The sequence below is a fragment of the Muscardinus avellanarius genome, assembly GCF_963383645.1.
Source record: "Muscardinus avellanarius genome assembly, chromosome: 10".
Lineage (NCBI taxonomy): Eukaryota > Metazoa > Chordata > Mammalia > Rodentia > Gliridae > Muscardinus > Muscardinus avellanarius.
The window spans coordinates 97015719-97038649 of record NC_137796.1 but is presented as its reverse complement, the minus strand read 5'-3'; the positions used below and the strand labels follow the sequence as shown (position 1 = coordinate 97038649).

At 43.4% G+C, this 22931-nt stretch overlaps 1 protein-coding gene across 1 annotated transcript; it reads left to right on the top strand.

Annotated features, from left to right (window-relative positions):
* Positions 1 to 661: 661 nt before the first annotated feature.
* LOC308267590 (acyl-coenzyme A synthetase ACSM2B, mitochondrial-like) lies at positions 662 to 22137 on the top strand (the record flags this gene model as incomplete). The annotated part of the gene is made up of 13 exons (XM_080702414.1): positions 662 to 838; positions 4094 to 4304; positions 4548 to 4755; positions 5860 to 6003; positions 7372 to 7528; positions 9987 to 10066; positions 10247 to 10370; positions 12150 to 12230; positions 14038 to 14139; positions 14294 to 14421; positions 14544 to 14643; positions 15442 to 15561; positions 22033 to 22137. The coding sequence occupies 13 exons, from the start codon at positions 662 to 664 to the stop codon at positions 22135 to 22137; spliced, it is 1737 nt and encodes a 578-aa protein (XP_080558540.1).
* Between the last annotated feature and the right edge of the window lie 794 nt (positions 22138 to 22931).

Below are 22931 nucleotides of genomic sequence, written 5' to 3'. Positions count from 1 at the left end.
AGAAATGCAAGAGTATGCCCATCCCACTCTCATCCCATTGACCAAAGTATACCCCATGGACAGGCCAAAGTCAGCACAAGAGGGGATACAGCCCTGGGCTCCAGACTACACCACGCCACGCGGAGATGAATGGAGAAGCAGAATCCTTCCACCAGAAACAACAATAACTCTATCACTCACTTGTTTATTTTTGTTTTGTTTTGTTTTGTTTTGTTGCGGTACTGTGGATGGAACCCTTCTACCTCCGGGCTACACTCCCAGACCTATTTAATATTTTATCTAGAAACAGGGTCTCTTAAGCCAGCATGGCCTTCTTTGAACCTGCGTGATCCTCCTGTCTACATCTCCCAAGCGCAGGGATTACAAGCGTGCGCCACCATGCCCGGCTACCACTCACTGTGATTTAAGGGCAGAGATTTGTTGCATGGTATTAAATGTTCATAAAGTAGTCAGAAGAGCTAGAGAGGTGCTTTTGGAAAATGACACACTAGAAGCAGACTGAAACAGATGCTGAGCACCAGTTCACTCCTAACCACAGCGAATCCACTACTGGGGGAAACCCAACAAGGTCAAGATGAGTCCCCTCCAGCAGCTGGCGGCCAAGAGAGCAATTCATTATGAAAGGCGTCACCCGTGTCTCCCCTTTGCTTCACAGACGACCATGCACTGTCTGCAGAGACTTCAGGGACTTTACGCCTTGTGGGGTACTGAGATGTCCAGCCGTACTCTCCACATTCACATCAGGCAACTGACATCCATCCAGTGGGGCTACCAGGACGTGCCCGCCAAGTTTAACTTTGCCAGCAACGTGATGGATCACTGGGCTAGCATGGAGAAGGTAACAGGGTAAAGAGGAACAGAATAGGAACAGTTTGGCTCACTCCATTAATACCTGCATCCATTCATTCATTCAATAAATATTTATTGGGTGCTTATTATGTATCAGAATCCGTAGTAAGCTCTGAACAAGCTGCCTGTCATCCATGGAGGAAGCACAGGGTAAAAACAAGACATGGATGGGCTTGGCAAGAAGAACGGCATAGGAGTCTGGCACAGGATGGACCAATCTGGTAAACCCCAAGGCAGCTGAAATATATTGCCCATGTTCTATTTAGACCTCCCACAGTGAAACAAGGACTAATGGGCTTGAGTCACACAAGAAATGGGTCTGAATTTAACAAGAGCCAACCTGAGGTACTATTCTCAAAAAGTTGGGTCAAGTATCTGTTTCATTCGGGGCGTACCAATAGGCTGCCCGCTAGACAGAGGTTTTGAAAGGGCCCCACCATGAGACATTGGAGATAATGATGCCAAAATTCTGAGTTTTCAGACCCAAGCTTCTGGAATTCTAACCTGCTTGGCATCATTGTATTCACCTGAAGTCCTGTGTGTGCTTCTTGGGTATGGAAGGGGCTCATCCTGGCCAGGATAAAGAAGGGGGTGCATGGGCTTCAAACAACGATGTTCAAAAGTAGTTATGGCCATGGTGTTGTCCTGAGGTCCCAACACCATGACAAAGCCTTAGGGACTGTAAACACATGGTTTCCGGGCTGAAGATGGATCCTAGGTGCAGGTGCTCTTAAAAAATGTCAACACTTTAAAGTAGAAAATTTTCAGGTAAAAAATTGGTTTCTGGATTTTCTTTAAAAGGTGATACTTTTTCAGAATATTGGAGAGGCCCCTAGTGCCATGACTCACAATTTTGAATTCCTAAAAGAAATGATTCAATGAGTCTTCTGCATGCACATCAAGAGAACCCTTCTGTCCACAACACCACAAGCAAAATGAAATCTAATCGCAGCTGGGGGAGGGGGGCAGAATAGCCAACCTGTGCCACAGGAAAAGAGTTTATACCCCCAATACAAAGGAGCTCCTAGAAACCATGAATAAAAACGCTCAACTCCAAGGAAGGTGGACAGAGTGCACTAGCAGGTGGTTCTCAGAAAAGTGAACTCAGCCACAAAACATAGCGGGGAGGGGAGGACTCATCCTCATCAGAGTAAAACTATCCTAAACAAAAACTTCACTGAAATAATATTTTTACCTATCATGTTAGTTAATGAGAACACTTTAACAACACACTGTTGTCAAGGGCTTGAGGACATAGATATTCTCATATGTTATAGCAAAGTGTCAACTCTGATAGAGAGGAATCTTGAAATCCTAACAAAATTATCAGCCTGATTTCTCTATTACTCATTTTATTGCTCTTAAACCATGATCTGGGAACTTCAAAGGCTGCATGAGACTCTTTTAAGAAATCTGTGGAGTTAGAATTACTTCAAGATAAAATTTAAAGAAATTGGGAGTCTTGTGCATCAATAGAGGGACTATAGTAATTCCTCAAAAAATGAAAAATAGAATTATCATATAACACAACAATTGCACTTGTGGGTTTACACACAAAAGTAGAGCATCAAAGTACACCCAGGTTCGTGGTAGCTTCATAACAGTCAAAAGGTCATGATAACCTAAGTGTTCATTAATGAAGACATAGATGGATAAATAGATTAAAACTATGGTGTATCTATACAATGGAATATTATTCAGCATAAGGAAAGCCAGGCTTGTTGGTGCATCTCTGTAATTCCAGTACTTGGGATGTAGCTGTTCCTGGATCCAATCCCCAGAAGAAAGAGAGACAGACAGACAGACAGGAGGCAGGTAGATAAGCAAATTCTGACATATGCTACAATAAAGATGAACCTGAAAGGCATTATGTTGAATAAATTAAGTCAATCACAAATGGACAAAGCGTGTATGTTTGCATGTATTTAGGGTACTCACAGAGACAGAAGTAGAATGGTGGCCTCCAGAGGCAAGGGGGAGGGACGAGTTTTCGTGTGATGGATACTGAGTTTGTTTTGGATAGTAGAAACGTTCAAGAGACAGACAGTGGCGATGGTTGTACAACAGGGTGAACGAATGTAATACCTCTGCCCTATAAACCTAAAAATGGTGGGTAGAGGGAAGGGACGGAAAGGGCTGGGGAGAGGAGAGTCATAGGGCAACTAGACAGCTATTATGTAGTGTGTATTTCATAAAGCTAGAAGAATGTTGATATTTTCACCATAAAAAAGGATAAATGTTTGAAGAGATAGATATGCCAGCCTGATTTAAGCATTGCATAACATATGCACATACCGGTACATCACAAGACCTGATAAAAATGCATACGCTTTGTTTTTACATATCAGATAAAATATAAGTTGAAATTGAAAAAATGAATAATAAATGAAGATTAAAGTGATAAATTTAAAGTTATGTGCATTAAGTATTAAGTGGTAAAGTTAAGTGATAAATTTATGGTATTTTTTTTACAATATTAAAAAAGCAAAGCCAGGAGTGGTGGCGTACGCTTGGGAGGCTGAGACAGGAGAATTGTGCAGGTTCAAAGACACCCTCAGCTACTTACTGAGGCTCTCAGCCACTTAGTGAAACCCTGTTTCCAAATAAAATATAAAATAGGTCAGGGGCATAGCCCCAAGGTAGAAGTCCCCTGGGTTCTATCTCTAGTACAGCAAAAAAAAAAAAAAAAATTAAAGCAAATATGAATAAGATTGCTAGATATGTAGAGATGAGTATATGGATAAATCCAAGAGGACATTTTCCCTTTGGCTCACCCTCTCACAAGAGTACAGCAGCTCCCCAGAAGTTCACAATGCCGGATTCAACAGACAACAGATAAGAGAATCCGACAGTCTTCTAGCACAGAGGACTTTAAGGGCATTTACAAAAATGTAAAATAGGTACCACTTTTTAAATTAATTTTGTTGTGTTTTGAGAAATACCCTTACTTCTTTTATTTAAAAAAATCCTAGCCATGATAAGATAGAATAGGTTTATTACCACTATTTTTAAACATGCACTTTAAAAGTTCTCATTGTAGGTTTCTGATATGATAAATAACCATGGATATAGCCTATATGAATAATAAGCAAACCCTCGAGGGTTTTCAGTACTTTTTAAAAGCATGTGGTGCTCCTGAGATCTACTAGCCTACCAAATCTGGATGTGGCAACCCCAGGACCTGGGATGCATCCCATCTGTTCTTGTCCCTGTTCCCCCGCTCAGCAGACCTCTACCCCTCCAGGCCGGAAGGAGGCCCCCTGGGCCGGCCCTGTGGTGGGTGAATGACAGTGGCCATGAAGTGAAGTGGAACTTCAGAGAACTGAGTGACATCAGCCGGCAGGCGGCCAATGTCCTCTCGGGAGCCTGTGGTCTGCAGCGCGGGGACCGCATCGCTGTGATGCTGCCCCGAGTTCCTGAGTGGTGGCTGGTGACCCTGGGCTGCTTTCGAGCAGGTTAGTGATTGGCCAGGGGGGCTTGGCACTCTGTTTTGTGGGCATCACCACTGATGACAGAGAAACTCGATCGCTTCTCCCCAAAGAAATCCCCACCCCAAAATGTGCCCATGTCCCTCTTCCTGTTGGCCGCCACCTCCCCACCTCGCCCTTCCTGGTTGACACGACACTGGCTGTAGCTCTTCTCTGGTGACAAAGCCAAGCATCTTTCCCAGCTCTCCCTAAATCATTTGGCCTCTCCAGGCCTTGTCTTCATGCCCGGGACCATCCAGTTGAAATCCAAAGACATACTCTATAGGCTGCAGGTGTCTAAGGCCAGAGCCATTGTGGCTGGAGAGGAAGTGGCCCAAGAAGTGGACACTGTGGCCCCAGACTGCCCTTCTCTGAGAATCAAGCTGTTAGTATCTGAGAAAAATCGGGATGGGTGGCTGAACTTCAAGACACTGCTAAAGTGAGTATCTACATATCTTTACCCAAAGTGGACACTGAGCCAAGCCCCTGTTTGTAGATACCTTATTGGGATGGGATGGGGGGCTCAGCAAGCAGAGTGTGGGACTAGGAAGGGTGGAGCGGGCAAGAATAAAAAGCTAATTCTCCTGTCATGGTGGTGCATGCCTGTCATTCTAGTACTTGGGAGGCTGAGAAAGGAGGATTGCAGGTTGAGACCAGCCTCAGCAATCTAGTGAGACCCCAGTATCAAAACAAAAAGTACAAAAGGCTGGGAGTGTAGCTCAGAGGTAGCATGCACCTAGGTTCAAACCCTAGTAACACACACACACACACACACACACACACACACACACACACACACTCTAAAAGCTAATGCAAGAGTTACTGTGAGTTATTTCAAGGGCTAAGTAGAGCTTGGTCTGCAGTGATCTGAGAAATACATAGAATGCCTCCCAGAGTTTTCCAATAAAAGATTGTCAGGCATTATCCCCAGACTCCTGTTGATTGAGGGCTGTCCAGGATAGGGGGGCATTATCTACCCCACACTTCTGAGCTGTACATTCACACAAACAGCAGGCTCAGAATCCATGCCATGGGAATCCCGGGAGTGTAGCTTGGAGGTAGAATTCCCCTGAGATCGACCCCTAACATCCCCCTCATACATATACAAAAGAGGATGTTGAGAAAGTACCAGTAATTACTAATTACTCACCTCCCAAGCAAGGGTATAAAACAATTAGATTAGGACTTGTTAAGTTCCTCCTAGGTACCTTGTTCATTTCCTTTGCGGTGGAGTTAATTTTCTCAATAATTCTATGAGACTAGTTCTGTTATCTCATATCACAGTTATGGAAACTGATACTCCTTAAAAAAGTTAAATAATGAGTAAAAACCCATCCAGTCAACAGACTGCCAAACCTGAGTGTTTTTCAAATCTGCCTCACTCAGAACTCTAGAATCATAGCCACCCAATAGGCCCCCTTCTGAACTGGGTCATCTGCCTGGCCCCTGTCACCCTGGGGGCTGGTGGGGAAAAGAAGTCGCTGTGACTGACATCTGGTATCCAGGCTAGATGGAAGAAGGTAGCAGTCTGTGTCTCCTTCAGAGAAGCGCCCACCACTCATCAGTGTGTGGACACTGGGAGTCAAGAAGCAGCAGCCATCTACTTCACCAGTGGGACCAGTGGCCCTCCCAAGATGGCGGAACATTCTCACGCAAGCCTGGGGCTCAAGGCCACCATGGATGCCAGGTGAGCCAGGCTTTTTCCCTTGATGGAGAGCCTCTTGAGCAGACACAGGCTTCCCTGAGTCTGGATCTGATTCTCCTCCTCGGGTGCTTCTGAGGAAGACAAGTGGGAAGGGAATCTAATGGAGTGTGGCTTCGCATACTGGGGATCTACCCGCCTTCGAGTGACATTTCTGCATCCATAACACCAGGCCTCAAAACCCCTTCCATGTTTCCAGCCAGGTGCCTTGTCAGGTGAATAATTAGCAATGGTGTTTAGATTTATCTTCCCCCAGGCTGACCTCTATTTTATCTTTTGAGGTGCTGGCAGTTTGCTTTGATGGCACTCATAGTCCAAGAGGGCTTTATTCTTTTGTCAATGGCAAATTACTTTGAATATTTATTAAAGTGGAAGTTATAATTGGGTGAATTAAATGAACTGAGAGCTCAGAATTTCTGGATCACGGATATCATAACCCAGAATTTTATTCCATTGCTACGTCAGCCGCATTTGGAAACATTATAGAAAGGTGTTCACGTAATAATAACCAGGGAACATTTGGGTCTTTTATAATAGGTCTTGCTGCCATTCCAATTTTGTTATTAGGATGGAAAAATTCTCATGAAAAAAACTTTAAAAAACTGAAATTTCCTACTTATAGGTCCATAGTACCAGCAAATTAAATTAATATAGATTATTTCATAGATAAGTTGTAGTAAAATGCAGTTTTGCTGGATGGGGAAAATTACTTTAACTAAGACATTAATTCCCTCCTACTCCTAAAGTTTGATCCTAATGTGTCTCGTTCCATACAGAGTTAAAAATATTATCTTCGAGAAAGAATATGTACTATGGTGACTGCCAGCTGTAAGATAGTTCTTCATATCTAGCCTTACCCATTCCTGCTTTAATACAGGCCTAATACCTCTTGTTCTGCTTTGAAAAGAGAAAGAAAATAATTGTTACCCTGTATAAGACCTTCTGCCCTGTTTGGACAGTTCAAGATACTCCTTAAAAAAGTTCTATGCAGCCAACCGTGAACATGAGCCCTACGAGAACACTCGCTTAGATATATTTTGCTAGCAAACAGTTGTTGGATGATTACTATCTGTCAGACACTGTATTAAGTGAGACCCAACAATACAAAATTATCTATGAAGTCATGTCAGCCAGGGTCACAGTTTCTGAGCCCCTGACCCCTCTTGATAGACTGTGTGAACAAAACAACTTTCCTTTCCTCTGCCTCTTATACATATTCGTACAAGCATATGATCAGATACACATACCTATTTGCATGCACACACACACACACACACACACACACACACCTGCCTCCCCTTCATGTGCCCCAGCATGTACTCTCCCATATACACATATGTTTTATATTCTCAGCACTTGGACAGGTATGAAAGCCTCTGACATCATATGGACCATATCAGACACAGGATGGATACTGAACATGTTGACCTCATTTCTGGAGCCTTGGACATTGGGAGCATGCACATTTATACATCTCTTGCCAAAGTTTGACCCGCAAGTCATTCTTAAGGTAAGTGAGGGTCCAGTTTACATTGGTCGGTCAGAGTGAGCCCATCGTCTTCACACTCAAGTTTCTCATAGTGGATTTTCATTCATATAGTGTCTGCTAGTTCCCAGCCACATGGGAGGGCAGTGGTCAGTAGGCAAGGTGGATGTGGTCACGGATCCCATGGAACTCATGGTCTAGGGAAGGAAACAGATTTCATCTGAAGATTAAAGGTGTGTCCAATGGGCTCTTCCTCGAGTGGAAGAAGATGATGTAAAGGGAGGGGTGGGATGTTGTAGGTGAGGTCAAGGTCATCTCCCTCTCTCGTGTGTGTGTGTGTGTGTGTGTGTGTGTGTGTGTGTGATTTGCTTTTACATTTGCAGTACAACACACAAACTGAAGAGGAAATATATAGAGTAGCATCATCTTAACTATACAGCTTGAAAATAATTTATCTGTATTCAATACTATCTTAGCTTGAGGGGGCTACAAGTAAAATGCCAGACTGAGTAGCTACAGCAATACACACTTGTTTCTCATGATTCTAGAATCTGAAAATCTTAGCTCAAAGTGTCAACATGTTGGATTCTTGGTCAGGGTCCTTTTCCTGCTGTGGAGATGGTCACCTTATCACAGTGTCCTTACATGGGAGAGAGGGGAGAGGGAGGGAAGAGAGAGAGAGGGAGAGAGAGAGAGAGAGAGAGAGAGAGAGAGAGAGAGAGAGAGAGATTATTTTTTTTTATTTTTTGGTGGTACTGGGGTTCCTGGAAGCCCTTCTACTCCGGGCTACACTCTCAGACCTATTTTATATTTTTGAAACAGGGTCTCTTACACCAGCGCGGCTGGCTTCGAACCTGCGCAATCCTCCTGTCTCCGCCTCCCAAGCACAGGAATTACAAGCCTGTGCCACCACGCCCGGCTAGGGGTGGGGTTTAAATTGTAGTACAGCTTTCCATTTTACAAATCAGTTTCTTTCTCATTGTTGATGGGCAATGGATTGTGTCTAGTTTGGGGTTATTATCTGGGAGAAATTCTGAAAAGCAAATCGGATTCTTTTTTCCTGTAGAAGTTGATGGGACAGTTATTAAGTAAATTCCACAGACTATTGCTATTTATTACTATGGAGCCACACACAGTAAAAATTGCCTTTCTGCTTATTTGAAAGGATATGGCCAGTGTGGGGCTGTAATTACAGTGTGGGTTGGGTCCTGGCCCTGTGGGCCTGCAGATCTCTGTAGTAGTTAATGAACAACCCAGGCATCACTCTGGCCACAACAAAAGCCCCCAGAAGCAAAGTAAGGCATGAACGACACTTTCAAAAGTCAAAAAGCCAGGCCTGGTATGGACTATCTTAGGAGATTCTCTTCAAACATAATGTCATTCTCAGTCATAAATGAATTCTTTTTCTGCTACTTTCCAAAAAGGATTCGAACAGGTTTCTGTTAACACAAATAAATAAAACAAAGGAAAACATGAAAACAAATGTAAAATTATAGTGTCCATTTGGACCGTTGTTGGCTTGGGGAAAAATAACTAAGGAGAGAGGAGAAATTTAGCAAAGAAGTAGGTAATTGCAGTTGAGTTTCCTGTAAGGCAAGACAATGAATAATACGGGATAATCTTTATAGCATATACCAGCTCATCAAGAGTACTTAAAAGAACATTTTCACATGATGCTCTCATGTAAATATTTTTTCTAGACATTTTGCTTAAATAACTCTATTAAATTCTGCACAATCCAAAGCCCAGGATAAAGGTATTATTATATTACAGTTAAAAGTGCATGCTGTAAATATTGGGTCTACAATTTGTTGGCAGTGTGGCCTTGGAGGAGTTACTTAACCCTCTGAGTCTTATTCTCCCCTCCACAACGTAAGGATAACCATATGCACTTCACACTGTCACTGTGAGAATTAAATGAGATAGCACAGAGCATGGCAAGTACTCAAGGACTTCTTCCCAGCATTTCTTTTGATATGTCTACAGATGCTTTTAGCTTTCCAAAGTGCTTTTTCTTAACCTCAATTATCTCCCAAAAATAAATTCAGAAAAAAATAGGCAGGTAATAATCTATTACAAATCAGGTTCCAGAAGGTTAAGAGACTTAACCAAGATCACATAGCTGAATGACCACAGCCTCTGATCTTTCCTCCCTTGATGACTGGGGGTGTATGGGTGTGTTTATGAAGGTAAGCCTTCAGTGGGAAGGGACAGCCAACCAGGATTTGACAAAAGTGTTCCAAATTAGTGCTGGACCTTTTTGCGGTAGCGACTGGTATTTGGTTATCTTGTGTGTGTGTGTGTGTGTGTGTGTGTGTGTGTGTGTGTGTGTGTCTTGAGGATGCATGAGAGTTGTTTAGCTCATGTCACCTGATACAAACACAGCAAACAGGCTACAGTTTCAGCCCTGATCTCCACAGCTCCATAGCTCGTGGTTGCAGCTGCTGTGCATGCTCATAAGCTGCTGGCTGTCTCCCTCCAGGTGCTGTCCAGTTACCCCATCAGCAACCTGGCCGGCGCCCCCATCATTTACCGGATGTTGGTACAACAGGATCTTTCCAGGTGATGGGGCTTTGGGGGGCTGATAGGAGCTCTAACCCTAACACACACACACACACACACACACACACACACACACACACCTATAACCCATGAAGCCAGCCCCATCACCAACATACCCAGACTCTAGCTCCAAGCCATTGGTTCTCAACTGGCTGAGGGAGCATTGCCTTTCTTCCACAGTTTCAAGTTCCCGCACTTGAAGAACTGCTTCACTGGAGGGGAGAGCCTGCTTCCAGACACCCTGGAGAACTGGAGGGCTCAGACTGGACTGGACATCCGAGAATTCTATGGCCAGACAGAAACGGTATCTGTTCTCTGGGAAATGGTGGGCTGGATGCACCTGTGTGCTTTGAAAGTCTCTTTGATAACAGTCATAGTAACCACTATTTATCACTTACTAATTTGGTAAACATTCGGTGCACTTCTTCTCTGGGAACAAGAGAGACAAGATCTTTTTCCTCGTGGAGATTGTGTCCTAGTGTGGGAGAGGGTTCAATCAATTCAGAAGTCCATGACAGAGCAGGTGGTAAAAAGAGCTATGGAAAAAGTAATGCGGGTGGAGTGAGAAAAGGGGCTACGGGTCTTGGCCCATTTTCTGTTGCTATAAAAAAAAATCCCTAAGACGGGGTAATTTGCGGAGAAAAGTGATGCATTCTGGCTTGCAGTTCTGGTGCTTGGGAAGTCCAAGATGGAGTGGCTGCATCTGATCTTCTAGTGAGAGCTTTGTGCTGCTTCGGGTCATGATGGGCAATCAGCACATGCATAAGAGGCAACACAAAAGTGTGGGCTCGCTTTACTACACCTTCCTGCTAACTGATCCAGTCCTGAGAGAACTTGTTCCCACCAGGAATGCATCAGTCCCTCTTAATGACCTAGTAGCCTGTGAAAGCCCCACCTCCCAATTACATTTCAACGTGAGTTTTGAAGGGGAAAGCCATCTTCCAACCATAGTGGCTGGTCCTTGGGATATGGAGATTACAAAAGCCCTCTGCGGTGGAATCACACCTTAGCAGACATCTGAGATCACCAAACATGTCCCGTGCTGCCCTAGGCTGCTCAGATAGAAGTGAGGGATGGGAAGAAAATGCTAGCTGAGACATTTTCTTGGAACTCTTGGGGGTCCCGCTGTGTACACAATATGCATTCACATAGTTCTATGCTCTGCTGCGTATCAAAACAACCTGGGAATCCTGTCCCCCCAACTCTCTCCCTCCCCCAGTGCCTCGATTCCCTCATCTCTTTCTCTCTGCTCTCTGACCTGACATCCTTCCCTGGCTAGTGGGCCCTCTTATCAGAGTCCTTGAAGGCGCCCATGGTGGTACTGTGGTGTGGAACAGTCGGGAAGAGCTTTACCACCGTGGGCGAGGACAGTGACATTGTGGCGAGCACAGCCTGGCCAGGGCTTGTGCCCTGGATGGAGAGGACAGCACATGTAGGGAACGGGCCCAGCATCTCCACGGCGAAGGCTCATTTCAGGATTCATGCAGAACTGGCTCTACTGCGGGAGACAATTTAAGAAGAATCTTTTAGACCTCTCAGACTGCACATTGGTCATTTCATATTTCTCAAAGGTTTTGATGGACACATCATGATTATACACATTTATGGGGTATGGTATGATAGTGCAATGCATGTATGCAACACGTCATGGTCACAAGAGGGTGATAGAAATATCCATCATCACGTCATCTCACACGTGTGTTATTTATGTTGTGGCAACTCTTTCTTCTTGCTGTTTTGGGATATACAACAAATTATTGTTGACTGAGGTCACCCTATGGTGCTACAGAACACTAGGAATTATTCATCCTCTCTAGCTTCTGTGTGTTCACAATGCAGTTAGTTCTTCTTCCCTGGGGGATAATGTCAAGTTGCTTTCTGAACAAACAATTTAGTGTGGCCCCTCCCCCCAGGATTGGGATTCCAGGAAAGTGGAGAGAGGCAGAGGAGGGGGCAGAAAGGAGCCACAAATGTGAGCTAGCTCTGGACAGTTGGAGTAACCACCCTGTTTAATCTCTTTTTTTTCTTTGACATTGTGCTCCCTCCTGAGGTTTGCTGACCTGTCTGCTTTTTACTTTTACAGGGAGTGACCTGCAGGGTTTCCAAGACAATGAAGACCAAACCAGGTTACCTGGGAACAGCCATTCCCCATTACGATGTGCAGGTTTGCTAGGGGCACTAAGGAGGGGGGAAAAATAGAGGCAAAATTAAATTTTTAAGGAATTTATCTATCAATTGTTCATTGAGTTAAACCTAATAGAAAGTAGAGATATTAAAATACTATTTTAGCTAGGCATGGTGGTACCTGTAATCCTGTACTTGGGGCGCTAAGACAGAAGGATTTCAGATTCGAGCCAGCAACTTAGCGAGATTCCTCACCATCTTAGCAAGCTTCTGTTTCAAAATAAAAAATAAAATAGGGTTGGGGTATAACCTCAAGGTAGAATGTCTCTGTTTTCAAACTCTAGTACCTCCTCCCAAATTAAAGTAAGGAGGGAGAGAGAGAGACAGAGAAGGAAAAAGGAAGAAAGGAAAAGAGATTTTTTTTTTTTTTGGCAATACAGGGCATTGAAACCAGCAACATTCTACCTCCAAGCTACACCCTCAGCCCTATTTTTTAATTATTTATTTTGAAACAGGGTCTCACTACGTTGCAAAGGGCCTCACTAAGTAGCTGGGGCTGGCTGAGAACCTGCGATAGTCCTCTCTCAGCCTCCCAAGTATTGGGATTACAAGCTTGTTCCATCAGGCCCAGATGAAAATAATTTATATAAAATATTTTATATAAAATATTTATATAAAATTTATATAAAATATATAAAATATTCTTATCACCCAGAGATTGATACTACACGTCTATCAAATTCTCTAGATAGTTATGTGAGCAGGCATCCTTTAAAAATGAAAGTGGGTGAGACTCAATACAATATTGTGTCACTTCCATTTATCATTTAAAAATCTTAGGTATCTTTTCAGGTCAATTAATAGCAATATGCAGCAGGAATTTTATTGGCTTAATAGTAGTAGGTAGTAGACTCAACCATTCTCTATGCTATTTCTTAGCCTAGCAGATGATATTCAAAATTCCATTAGCAAGAACAATATTACAATGAGTGTGTTGTAGCTAAAGTTTTGTTTTTCACCTTATTATTTATTATTTTCCTTTTTTGCGGTACTGGGGATGGAACCAGGGACATTCTACCTTTGAGCTACACCCCCAGCCCTATTTTTCATTCTTTATTTTGAAACAGAATCTCACTGAGTTGCAAAGGGCCTAAGTAGTAGCTGAGGCTGGCCACGAACCATTATCCTCCTGTCTCAGCCTCCCGAATGCTGGGATTACAAGTGTGCACCACCACGCCCAGCTTCACCTTATTATTTCTATGGACTGAATTCCAAGAAGTAGAATTTGTGTTTGTTTATCTATGGTTACATGTATAGTTGTGTGTATCTATGTTGTATAAATTTAAAGGCTATTTGGAATGATGGGTAAATTACCCATCACGCCACTTGTGATGATAACCACTTACTGAGCTGCTTGTTTAGTGCCTTATTTCTTCTGTATAAAAATCCTGGAAATAAGCTGTCATCATCTCTGTTTTACAAAAGAAAGCATAGGGGTTTGAGTAGTTCAAGGTCTATTAGTAAGGCAGCAGAGTGTAAACGGAGCTTTGCTTTGTCTGATTCCCAAGCCACGGGTGAGGTGGGCCTCTCAAAGGACCAAAGCATCTTACTTCTCCCGAGCTCCTATCTGGAAGCACCTGCTCAGGCTCTTGTGGTCCAATCTCTACAAAAGGCTCCACCCACACCACCCAGGCATGGGTATCAGCAGTCGAGCTTTAAACTCTTGGCCTTCTTTGGTCTCCTCCAGAGCAAGAGAATGTCCTGTCTGGCCAGCTCAGCTCTTTCCCAGTGACACTCAAGCCATCCCCTCTTATGTGGACCTTTTCTCCAAACTGCTTCTTCCCCAGGTCATTGACGATGAAGGTAATGTTCTATCGCCTGGCAGAGAAGGAGACATAGCCATCAGGGTGAAGCCTGTCAGGCCCATAGGCATCTTCTCTGGCTATGTGGTGAGACCCTGTCCTGGTCCTGTCCTCCAGAGGAATGGGGGCAAAGAGTGACATGAGGGAGGCCCAACATCATGCCCTCCTCCAAGAAGCACTAGCAAGATGTGGGAACAGAGAGTGTCCCGCGTCCAAGACTCTGTCTCTCTGTGGTCACTAGGACAATCCTCAGAAGACAGCGGCCAACATTCGAGGAGATTTTTGGCTTTTGGGAGACCGGGGAACCAAGGATGAAGATGGGTATTTCCAGTTCATGGGGCGGACAGATGATATCATAAATTCCAGCGGGTGAGCGTGGTTTCTGGGCTGGGAGGGGTATTCCGAATCTTTACTCTGGCTGGTTCTAGGCTTTGGGAAATGGACTGGAGGCTGAGAGTCCAGTGTTCTTGGAAGGACGGGTTCTTCTGCAGGTACCGGATTGGGCCCTCGGAGGTGGAGAATGCACTGATGGAGCACCCTGCCGTAGTAGAGACGGCAGTGATCAGCAGTCCAGACCCCGCCCGAGGAGAGGTGATGGGGGAGCTGTAGCCTGGGAATGCACAGTTACAAAACATTAGAGCAGTGTGGCTGGTAGTTAAGGACATGGACTGGGTGGCTGGATGCTCAAGTCAGTATCTTGGCCGTGTCATTTATGAGCTGTGTGACCTTGGCAACCTATGTAGCCTCTCTACTCCCTGGTTTTCCCATCTGTATGATGAGGGGTTCTCATGACAAAGTGTTATTTATAAAGTGATTGGAACAAAGTCTAAGGCATAGTAAGTACCATAGAAGGTCCTCCTCTGTTCCCTCCCTGCATACCTTCTCCCTAATCCTTCTCTATCATCCCTGGGATATGAGGTATGCCTGGTCTCAATCCATTGTCCTGCTTTCTCATCCAAAGAGCCACTTAAGAGAGAGTTGCAAACCTGGCCATTCTTATCCCCAAGTTTCTCCTTTTCTGAGACCCAGATATTGGGAGGCGTGATTAGGGGGATATCAAAATGTGACATCTTTTTTGGGGGGAGAGTACTGAGAATTGAACCCAGGGGTGTTTTTATCTCTGAGCTGTTATACCCTCAGCCCTATTTTTCTTTTTAATTTTTGAAACAGATTCTTACTAAGTTACTAAGTTACTAAGTTACTGAGAGCCTTGCTAAGTTCCTGAGGCTGGCCTCGAATCTGTAATATTCCTGTCTCAGCTTCCCAAGTACTGGGATTATAGGCATGTAGCACTACTATGGCCTGTGGGGGACAATTCTGATTCTGCTTTACTCCAGGAGATGACTAAGTCTCCGCATCCCTCCTCTCTTGGCCTCAACCTTGCTGTAGGTGGTGAAGGCCTTCGTGGTCCTGGCCCCTCAGTTCCGGTCTCATGACCAGGATCAGCTCACCAAGGAGCTGCAGGAGCATGTGAAGTCAGTGACTGCCCCCTACAAGTACCCAAGAAAGGTGAGGCTGTGAATTCCCATGTCCCTGCACTAGGGAAGGAGATCTGTTACATTTACCTTCTTTAGGGTGGGAACAAGCCTTCTAATTCCAGAATTCTTCCTGGAATTATGACCAAGGAAGCCCCCAAAGAAAATCCAACATCTATCTTAGTGCTTGAAAAATGAACTTGGCTTTCGACTCACTCTGAATGAAGAGTCGAATGCTCTCTTGATGTAATATTCAAGGTTGTACAATTCACAGTTGCAGGTAACAATAACCTAAAAAGCCCAGGAATGGGTGGAGCTTTCCTTGGGGCTGGTCCCTGGCATTCAAATTAAGGTTAGAGATGTCTCTAACCTTAGCTCTCCATGTTTTTTATTAGCTTTGTTTCTTTAAATACTTCAGATACTCCAAATGCACATCCTTAGCATCGTAACAAACTTCAGTAGGAAAAGACCACGCATTTACCCAAAGGCCCAGCAAGCACCTTTGGGCTGATTCTTGTAGGACCAGCTTGGACCGTGTGCCCATTGTTAAACCAATCCCCAGTCCATTCTGGGTCATGTGCTCATTCTTGGATAAAGAACAGGAAGGATGAGAAAGAGAGAGGGCTGCCCTATCCCTATGATGTGGATTGGATGAGCAAGGGGTGGCTCCCCATAGAAAAATAGAAGCGCCCTGAACCCAAACAAACAAGAAGCATAGAATAACTAACCCTGTTTTCACTTTGGAAAGGAAACTAAGGCATGGTAGCGGACATGGTAGGGGAGAACCATGGTTGGATTTGAGTACAAGATAAGAGCTTATCCCAGAGAAAGAAAGAAAGTATTTCTGAGCATGGGGTAGAAGTTGAAAGCAACTGCCTTAGATTTATATGTGGCCCAGAAGCCCATTGGCTTTTCCTCGGCACAGTTGGATTCCCTGAGAAGCAGACTCCAGGGAGAAAGTTAGCATGTGCAAGGCTCACTAGGTAGTGTCGGGCATTGACACCTGGGAGAGGGAAAGGAAGGGGGAAGGATGGGGCAAAGAGCAAGGTTGCAGTGTGATTCAGGCTCAGTGCAGACTTCAGCCAACCCTGTGGGAAGCTCTGGGGTCAGGACAAGCTTCTGGAGTTGTGCTAAGTCAGGGTGAGAAGGAAAGACCAAGCATGGATTCTGGCTGCCCAGGAGAGGGACCATGACCCCGGGCAAGAAGGCTCTCCTTAGCTGATGCAATCCTCGGAGCAGGTGGGCAGTGGTAGTGTGTACTTCATTCCTGCAGGGGGACCTCAGCTGCACACCAGAATCCACCACAAGGGCTTCCAGCCTTAAACTGAGAGGGAGGCAGTACATTACAGACTCGGGATTCAGAATGTTGGCCTTGAAATCCACGGCTACCACTTATCTACTCAATAACTCCTCTGGTCTTCAGTTTACTTACCTGTAACATTGGGCTAATGACTTTAAGAGTTAATATTTGTGAGGTGTCAGGCACTTAGGAGAGTAACTAGCACATGATAAGTGCTTAACAGGTACTTTAAAAGGAGACTAGAAATCCAGTCGCACCAAACATACTATGGATTTTCAATTGGGACTAAACATTTTGGAGGGTCCACTAAAGGGGCCCTTTCACATAGCGTACAGCATATTGCCCAAATATCTCCCATATATGTGTTCCTTTTCAGAAGTCCTTCCTCTAAAATTCTCAAGGCAGCAGATTTTTTTATCCTTTTCTCTTCTTCTGCAGATCACACCCGCTTTCTCTTCATAATAAGCAAAGTAACTTCTCTCTTAGCATCAAACCTAGATCTCCAGTATGGCTGCTTTCTGCTCTTTATCCACCCCCAAAGGCCAAATAGTAAATATTTTAGACCATATGGTCTTGTTGCAACTATTCAACTTTGCCTTTTAATATAAAAGCAGAGACAGTACAGTGTGCCCCCCTTATCCACAGGGGACATGTTTTAAGACCCCAATGCATGCTTGAAATCAGAGATAATACCAAACCCAATTATGTTATGTTTTACCCTATACATGCATACATGTGATAAAGTTTAGAGTCAGGCACAATAAGAAGTTAACAACAATAACTAACAATGAAACAAAGCAATTATAATACTCTCATATATCAAAATTTACTTAAAATTATAACTCATTTACTTCTGGAATTTTCTATTTAATAGTTTTAGATGGCAGTTGACCACAGGTAACTGAAACCATGAAAATACCATCCCCATAAATAATGAGGGACTAATGTACCTGGATGAGTGAGTGTGACTGCATTTTAATAAAACTTTATAAAATCAGGAAGAGGGCTATATTTTGCCTATAAGCCATGGTTCTTGACCCTGCTCCATCCCATTGTGGTTTGAAAGAACTCTTTTTTTTTTAATTTTATTTTATTGGTGCACTGTATTCATACATCATAGTGGGATACAAACTTTTGTAGACATACATGCACACATCGCCCAGTCAGCCCCCACCCGATCCCCACCCCATTCTCTCCCCATCCCTCCTTCCCATGCTTGGCTTAGTGGTTGACATCTAGTATTATAGCAATTTATCCAAAATAAAAAATGATAATCTCACATAACACTTTCATTTGTCTGATACCAAGCGTTTGATGATTTAAAGATAGCATTTCAATATTTCTTTTTGCTTTCTTTCTTACTAGAGCATATTTTTTTCTGTTTTTTTTAGGTGAAACTATCATATATTTATATATTTATTTTTCAGAAAAAAATCTATCCTAATATGGAATATGAATTCTAGATACCCAAAACGATCTTGAAAAAGAACAAAGCTAGCAGATATATATTTTCTGATTTCAAACCATATAAAGGTACAATAATTGAAACAGTGTAGTACTGTTCTAAAGGCAGATATATAGACCATTGGAGTTAAATACAAGCCTAGAGCTAACTTCTTCCCTATATTGTCAAGTTATTTTTGACAAGGTTTCCACGAACATTTGGTGGTGGAAATAATAATCTTTTAACTAAATATTGTTGAAAAATAATAATTACATGGAAAAGAATAAAATTGGACCTTTACCTAATCCCATATACAAGTATTAACTCAAAATAGATAAAAGACCTAAATATAAATCTTAAGACTATAAACTTTTAGAAGAAAATCTGGGTCATAAAACCTCACAACATTGAAATTGGCAGTGATTTCTTGGATATGATTTCAATGGCACAGGCAACAGAAGCATATACAAACTCCCTAAAAAATAAAAGAAAATATTGTATATCCAAAGACAATGTAAACAGAGTTAAAAGTTACTAATAGGATTGGATAAAATATTTCCAAATGCTATATCTGAGGGTATATTAATATTCCAACTAGAAATCCTAAAAATTAACAACAATAAAGGCAAACAATACAACTTAGAGATAGGTAAAAGACTAACATAAATAATGAATCTCCACAGATAACCAATCTTAGTTGTCTGTTGGATGGAAACTCTTGTTTCTCTGGTTCTGGTGAGTGTTACCTATTTCTTCTTTGTAGTTAATCTCTTTGAGTATTTTCTCTAGCGCTGGTTTTGAAGACATAAATTCCTTCAGTTTCTGTTTGTCATGGAAGCTTCTTATTTCTCCATCTAATTTGATAGAAAGTTTTGCTGGATAGGAAATTTTTGGCTGGAAGTTGTTTTCTTTCAGAGTTTGGAATATGTTACTCCAAGCCCTTCTGGCTCTCATGACTTGGTTTGGGAAATCTGGAGTGATTCTAATTGGTTTGCCTCTGAATGTCAGTTGGCCCTTTGTTTTTGTTGCCTTTAAGATTCTCTGCTTGGCTTCCACATTGGTCGTTTTGACAATTATATGGCGTGGGGATCCTCTTCTCCGATCCTGTCTAAAGGGAGTTCTATAAGTTTCCTGGATCTGTGTATCAACCTCTTGCTCTATATTTGGAAAATTTTCTGCTATTACTTCATTGAAGAGATTGTTGATCCCTTTGGTATCACTTTCTTTTCCCTCCTCTATTCCAGTTATTCTTAGGTTAGCTCTCTTAAGATGGGCCCATATTTCTTCAATGTCAGATTCCTGCTGTTGGATATTTTTTTCTAGATTAGAAACTATGCATTCATTTTTGGATTGCTCATCTTCTAAGAGCGAGATTCTGTTCTCCATGTGGTCTAATCGGTTGTTTGTGCTTTGAATTGAGGCCTTTACTTCATTAATTGCATCCTTTATCTCTTTTTGGCTCTCTCTGAGTTCTTTTCGAAGCACCTCTATTATTTCTACAGTTATTTTCCTGATTTGATCTTCTAGAAATCTCTGATTTTCTGTTTTATCGGGTTCTGATGTTGTGGGGTTGTGCACATTCATTACTCCAGTGTTATTCCTCTCTCCCATGATTTCGGAGGTTTGTGCCTTCTCTGGGTTCTTCCCTTGGGTCACTATGGCTTCACTTAAGGTGCTCTGGATCTCGAGTCTGTATTATCTCAGACCCCACTACTCCTTTACTGGGTTGTATCACAGAGTCTCCGACCCAGGGAGTCGATAGAGGCTGCTTTAAACTATGGGGGGTGCCAGGTTGCACGTTCTCCTATGGTGTGATATCTCTGCCACCACCACTCCCTCACTGGGTCAAGTCCCAGGAGGCCCAATACTGCGATTTCTCCTCTATGGCCCGCAATTTGACTCACTGTTCTTGAGTACGCAGATGTAGCTGTACTGGACTCGGTGAATTCACTGCTGCTGCCACCGCCGGTGGCAATATGGCGCCTCTGCCACGCCCTCGGCCATGAGGCTGGCGTATTTTTTCTTCTCTGGTTTTGATTTCCACTCTGAATCCCTGCAGCGTGTGCTGAGCTCAGCCACTGGGAGCTTTAAATGCTGTCTGCGCCGAAAGATCCCGCCTGGCTGTTCTGCAGCGGCTCACCTCGGCTTGCTGTAGCCGTCCGCTGAGTTCGCCGCTGCCACTGGCAGTATGGCGCTGCTGCCGCGTCCTCGGGCACGTGTGTCTCCTCTGTGGCCCTGAGCTCTGTTCTCAGTCCGCTTTCTCTCTGGAGCCTGGTGGGTTTTTTTGTTTTTCTGGTGATGGTGTTTTCTGGCTATGAAAGGCGCTCTTTTTGTGGTAATGGAGATTGGTTGTTAGCGGGACTCTTAAGCCCCGCTTTTCTCGGTCGCCATCTTCCCAGAAGTCTGAAAGAACTCTTTTCTCAAAAAAGTCAAGTCTTGCCTTAGGGAAGAATTCTCGTATCAGATGCCACGAAAATACTTTTGCTATTTAAGGATTCCTCTCATTATTATTTCTTAGTAAACCTAAACACATCTGATTCCCAGATCAAAGTCATGGCCAGCTGAGTGGTACAGCTATAAGCCTCAATGAATTGTCTTCATTTAAATCTTAATATTCAGGAATATTAGCAATGGTGGGTCCTTAACTTTAAATATTCCTTTTGATAGGTGAGAATAGTGAAATTTGAGATATTTTATAATTTGGCCAAAGACACATCAATAGAAAATGACTGAGATGAAATTCAAAACCAGATATTCTAGTCTTTTTTATTTTTTATCTTATTTATTTATTTATTTATTTATTTATTTATTTATTGCGGTACTGGGGATGGAACCCAGGGGCATTATACCTCTGACCTACACCCCCAGTTCTATTTTTTAGTCTATTTATTTATTTATTTTGGTGGTACTGGGGTTCCTGGAAACACTTCTACCTCCAGGCTACACTCCCAGACCTATTTTTATACTTTTTTTTTTTTTAATTTGGAAACATGGTCTCTTAAGCCAGTGTGGCTGGCTTTGAACCTGCACAATCTTCCTGTCTCCGCCTCCCAAGCGCGGGGATTACAAGCATGCGCCACCACGCCTGGCTTAGTCTTTTTATTTTTTGAAACAGGGTCTTACTGAGTTGCAAAGGTCCTCGCTAAGTAGCTGAGGCCGTGTGTGAACCACATTCCTTTGGTCTCCGCCTCACGAATGCTGGGATTACAAGTGTGCGCCACCATGCCCGGCTCAAAACCAGATATTCTAACGCTTAGACATCTACTCTTTCTAGTCCAGATTAATAACCACAGTTCATATTTGTGAATGCTTACTTCTTGCTAAAAACTCAGCCTGCAGAATCTCATTTTATCCCTACAACAACCAGGGATATTGTTATTTTAACCCTCCCCCAATTTACCCAGTGGGGAAACTGAGTTCAGAAAAGCCGAAGCCAGGTAGAGCAGAGACTGGAGTCCAGAGATGTCAAAGCTCAGGTTTCTGACCACTGTGCCATGACAATACGTTGCATCTTCTCTGTACAAGAGCATTTTGGAAACCTGGGCATTAGATGTTTCTAGATATCCCTTCTCATCCTTGTCCTGTGGTGCTTTGAGAAGCTCCTTATTGCGTAGGGAGTCACTCTGGAAATATCCCAGACTTTGTCTTCACTCACTTGGAGCCTCCAGCCTCAAGATTGCCCCTCGCAAAACTGAAGTATCCAGTCCCTCTGTGGTCACCAATATCCCATCCTGCTCTGATATATATTCTTTTTCCAACAGTTGGAGTTTGTCTTGGACCTGCCCAAGACCGTCACGGGAAAAGTTGAGCGAGCAAAGCTTAGAGCCAAAGAATGGAAGGGGTCTGGGCAGGCCCGGGCCCAGTGAGACATCCAGGAGCTCTCCTCGGCTTCTCCTTTCTTTTCCTTTCCAGCCTTCAGCCTTCCTGTGAAGATCCATGCTTCTTCATGAGGAGATATGCCTGTGATTTTTCTTTCCTGGGTTGTTAACATAAAACATTGGCATGTTAGATTTTAAAAGAAGAAAGAGGGATACAAGAGAGAAAATACAAGAGAGGGTAACAGAAAAAGGAAAGAAAAATAAGTCTTGGAAACATTAAAATAGCAAGGGAAACCGATTGAAAAATAAAGTGGGGAGTGAGGGAGAGAGGAAAAATAAAGGGAAAAGGTAATGAAGGGAGGGAGAAAATACAGAAAAGAAAGAGTTGGAGAGAGGATCAAGGGGAAAAAAGAAGAAAAAAGAGAGCGTGTGTCAGGACACTGGGATTATTTCCAAATCACCGCAAATGTTGGAGCTATTGTGACCATGGGGGGGGAACCACCATTCATTGAATGAACATTTGCCACGTGCCAGGCCTCCATCCTAGAAACAGCACACACCATCTCGTTTCATCTCCCTGTGGCACTGCAAGCTTCAGGTCGAACTCTGAGAACAATGCAAGCACCCCAAAAGATGTCATTCCCCATAACTTGTGCTTTTGATGTGATCTGGCCTTCCTAGAATCAAGAAATAAAAAGCATTTAAAAATCTAGACCCCGAGGAGTCTTTGGGGAAGGCAAAGAGCGGGAGGAGAGATGTCTCCAGTGATCTGTAAGGTAGGGAACCCGTGGAGGTCACCCCAGCAAGTGGCACTACTGATGATGAACCACAGGGTGTCTGGA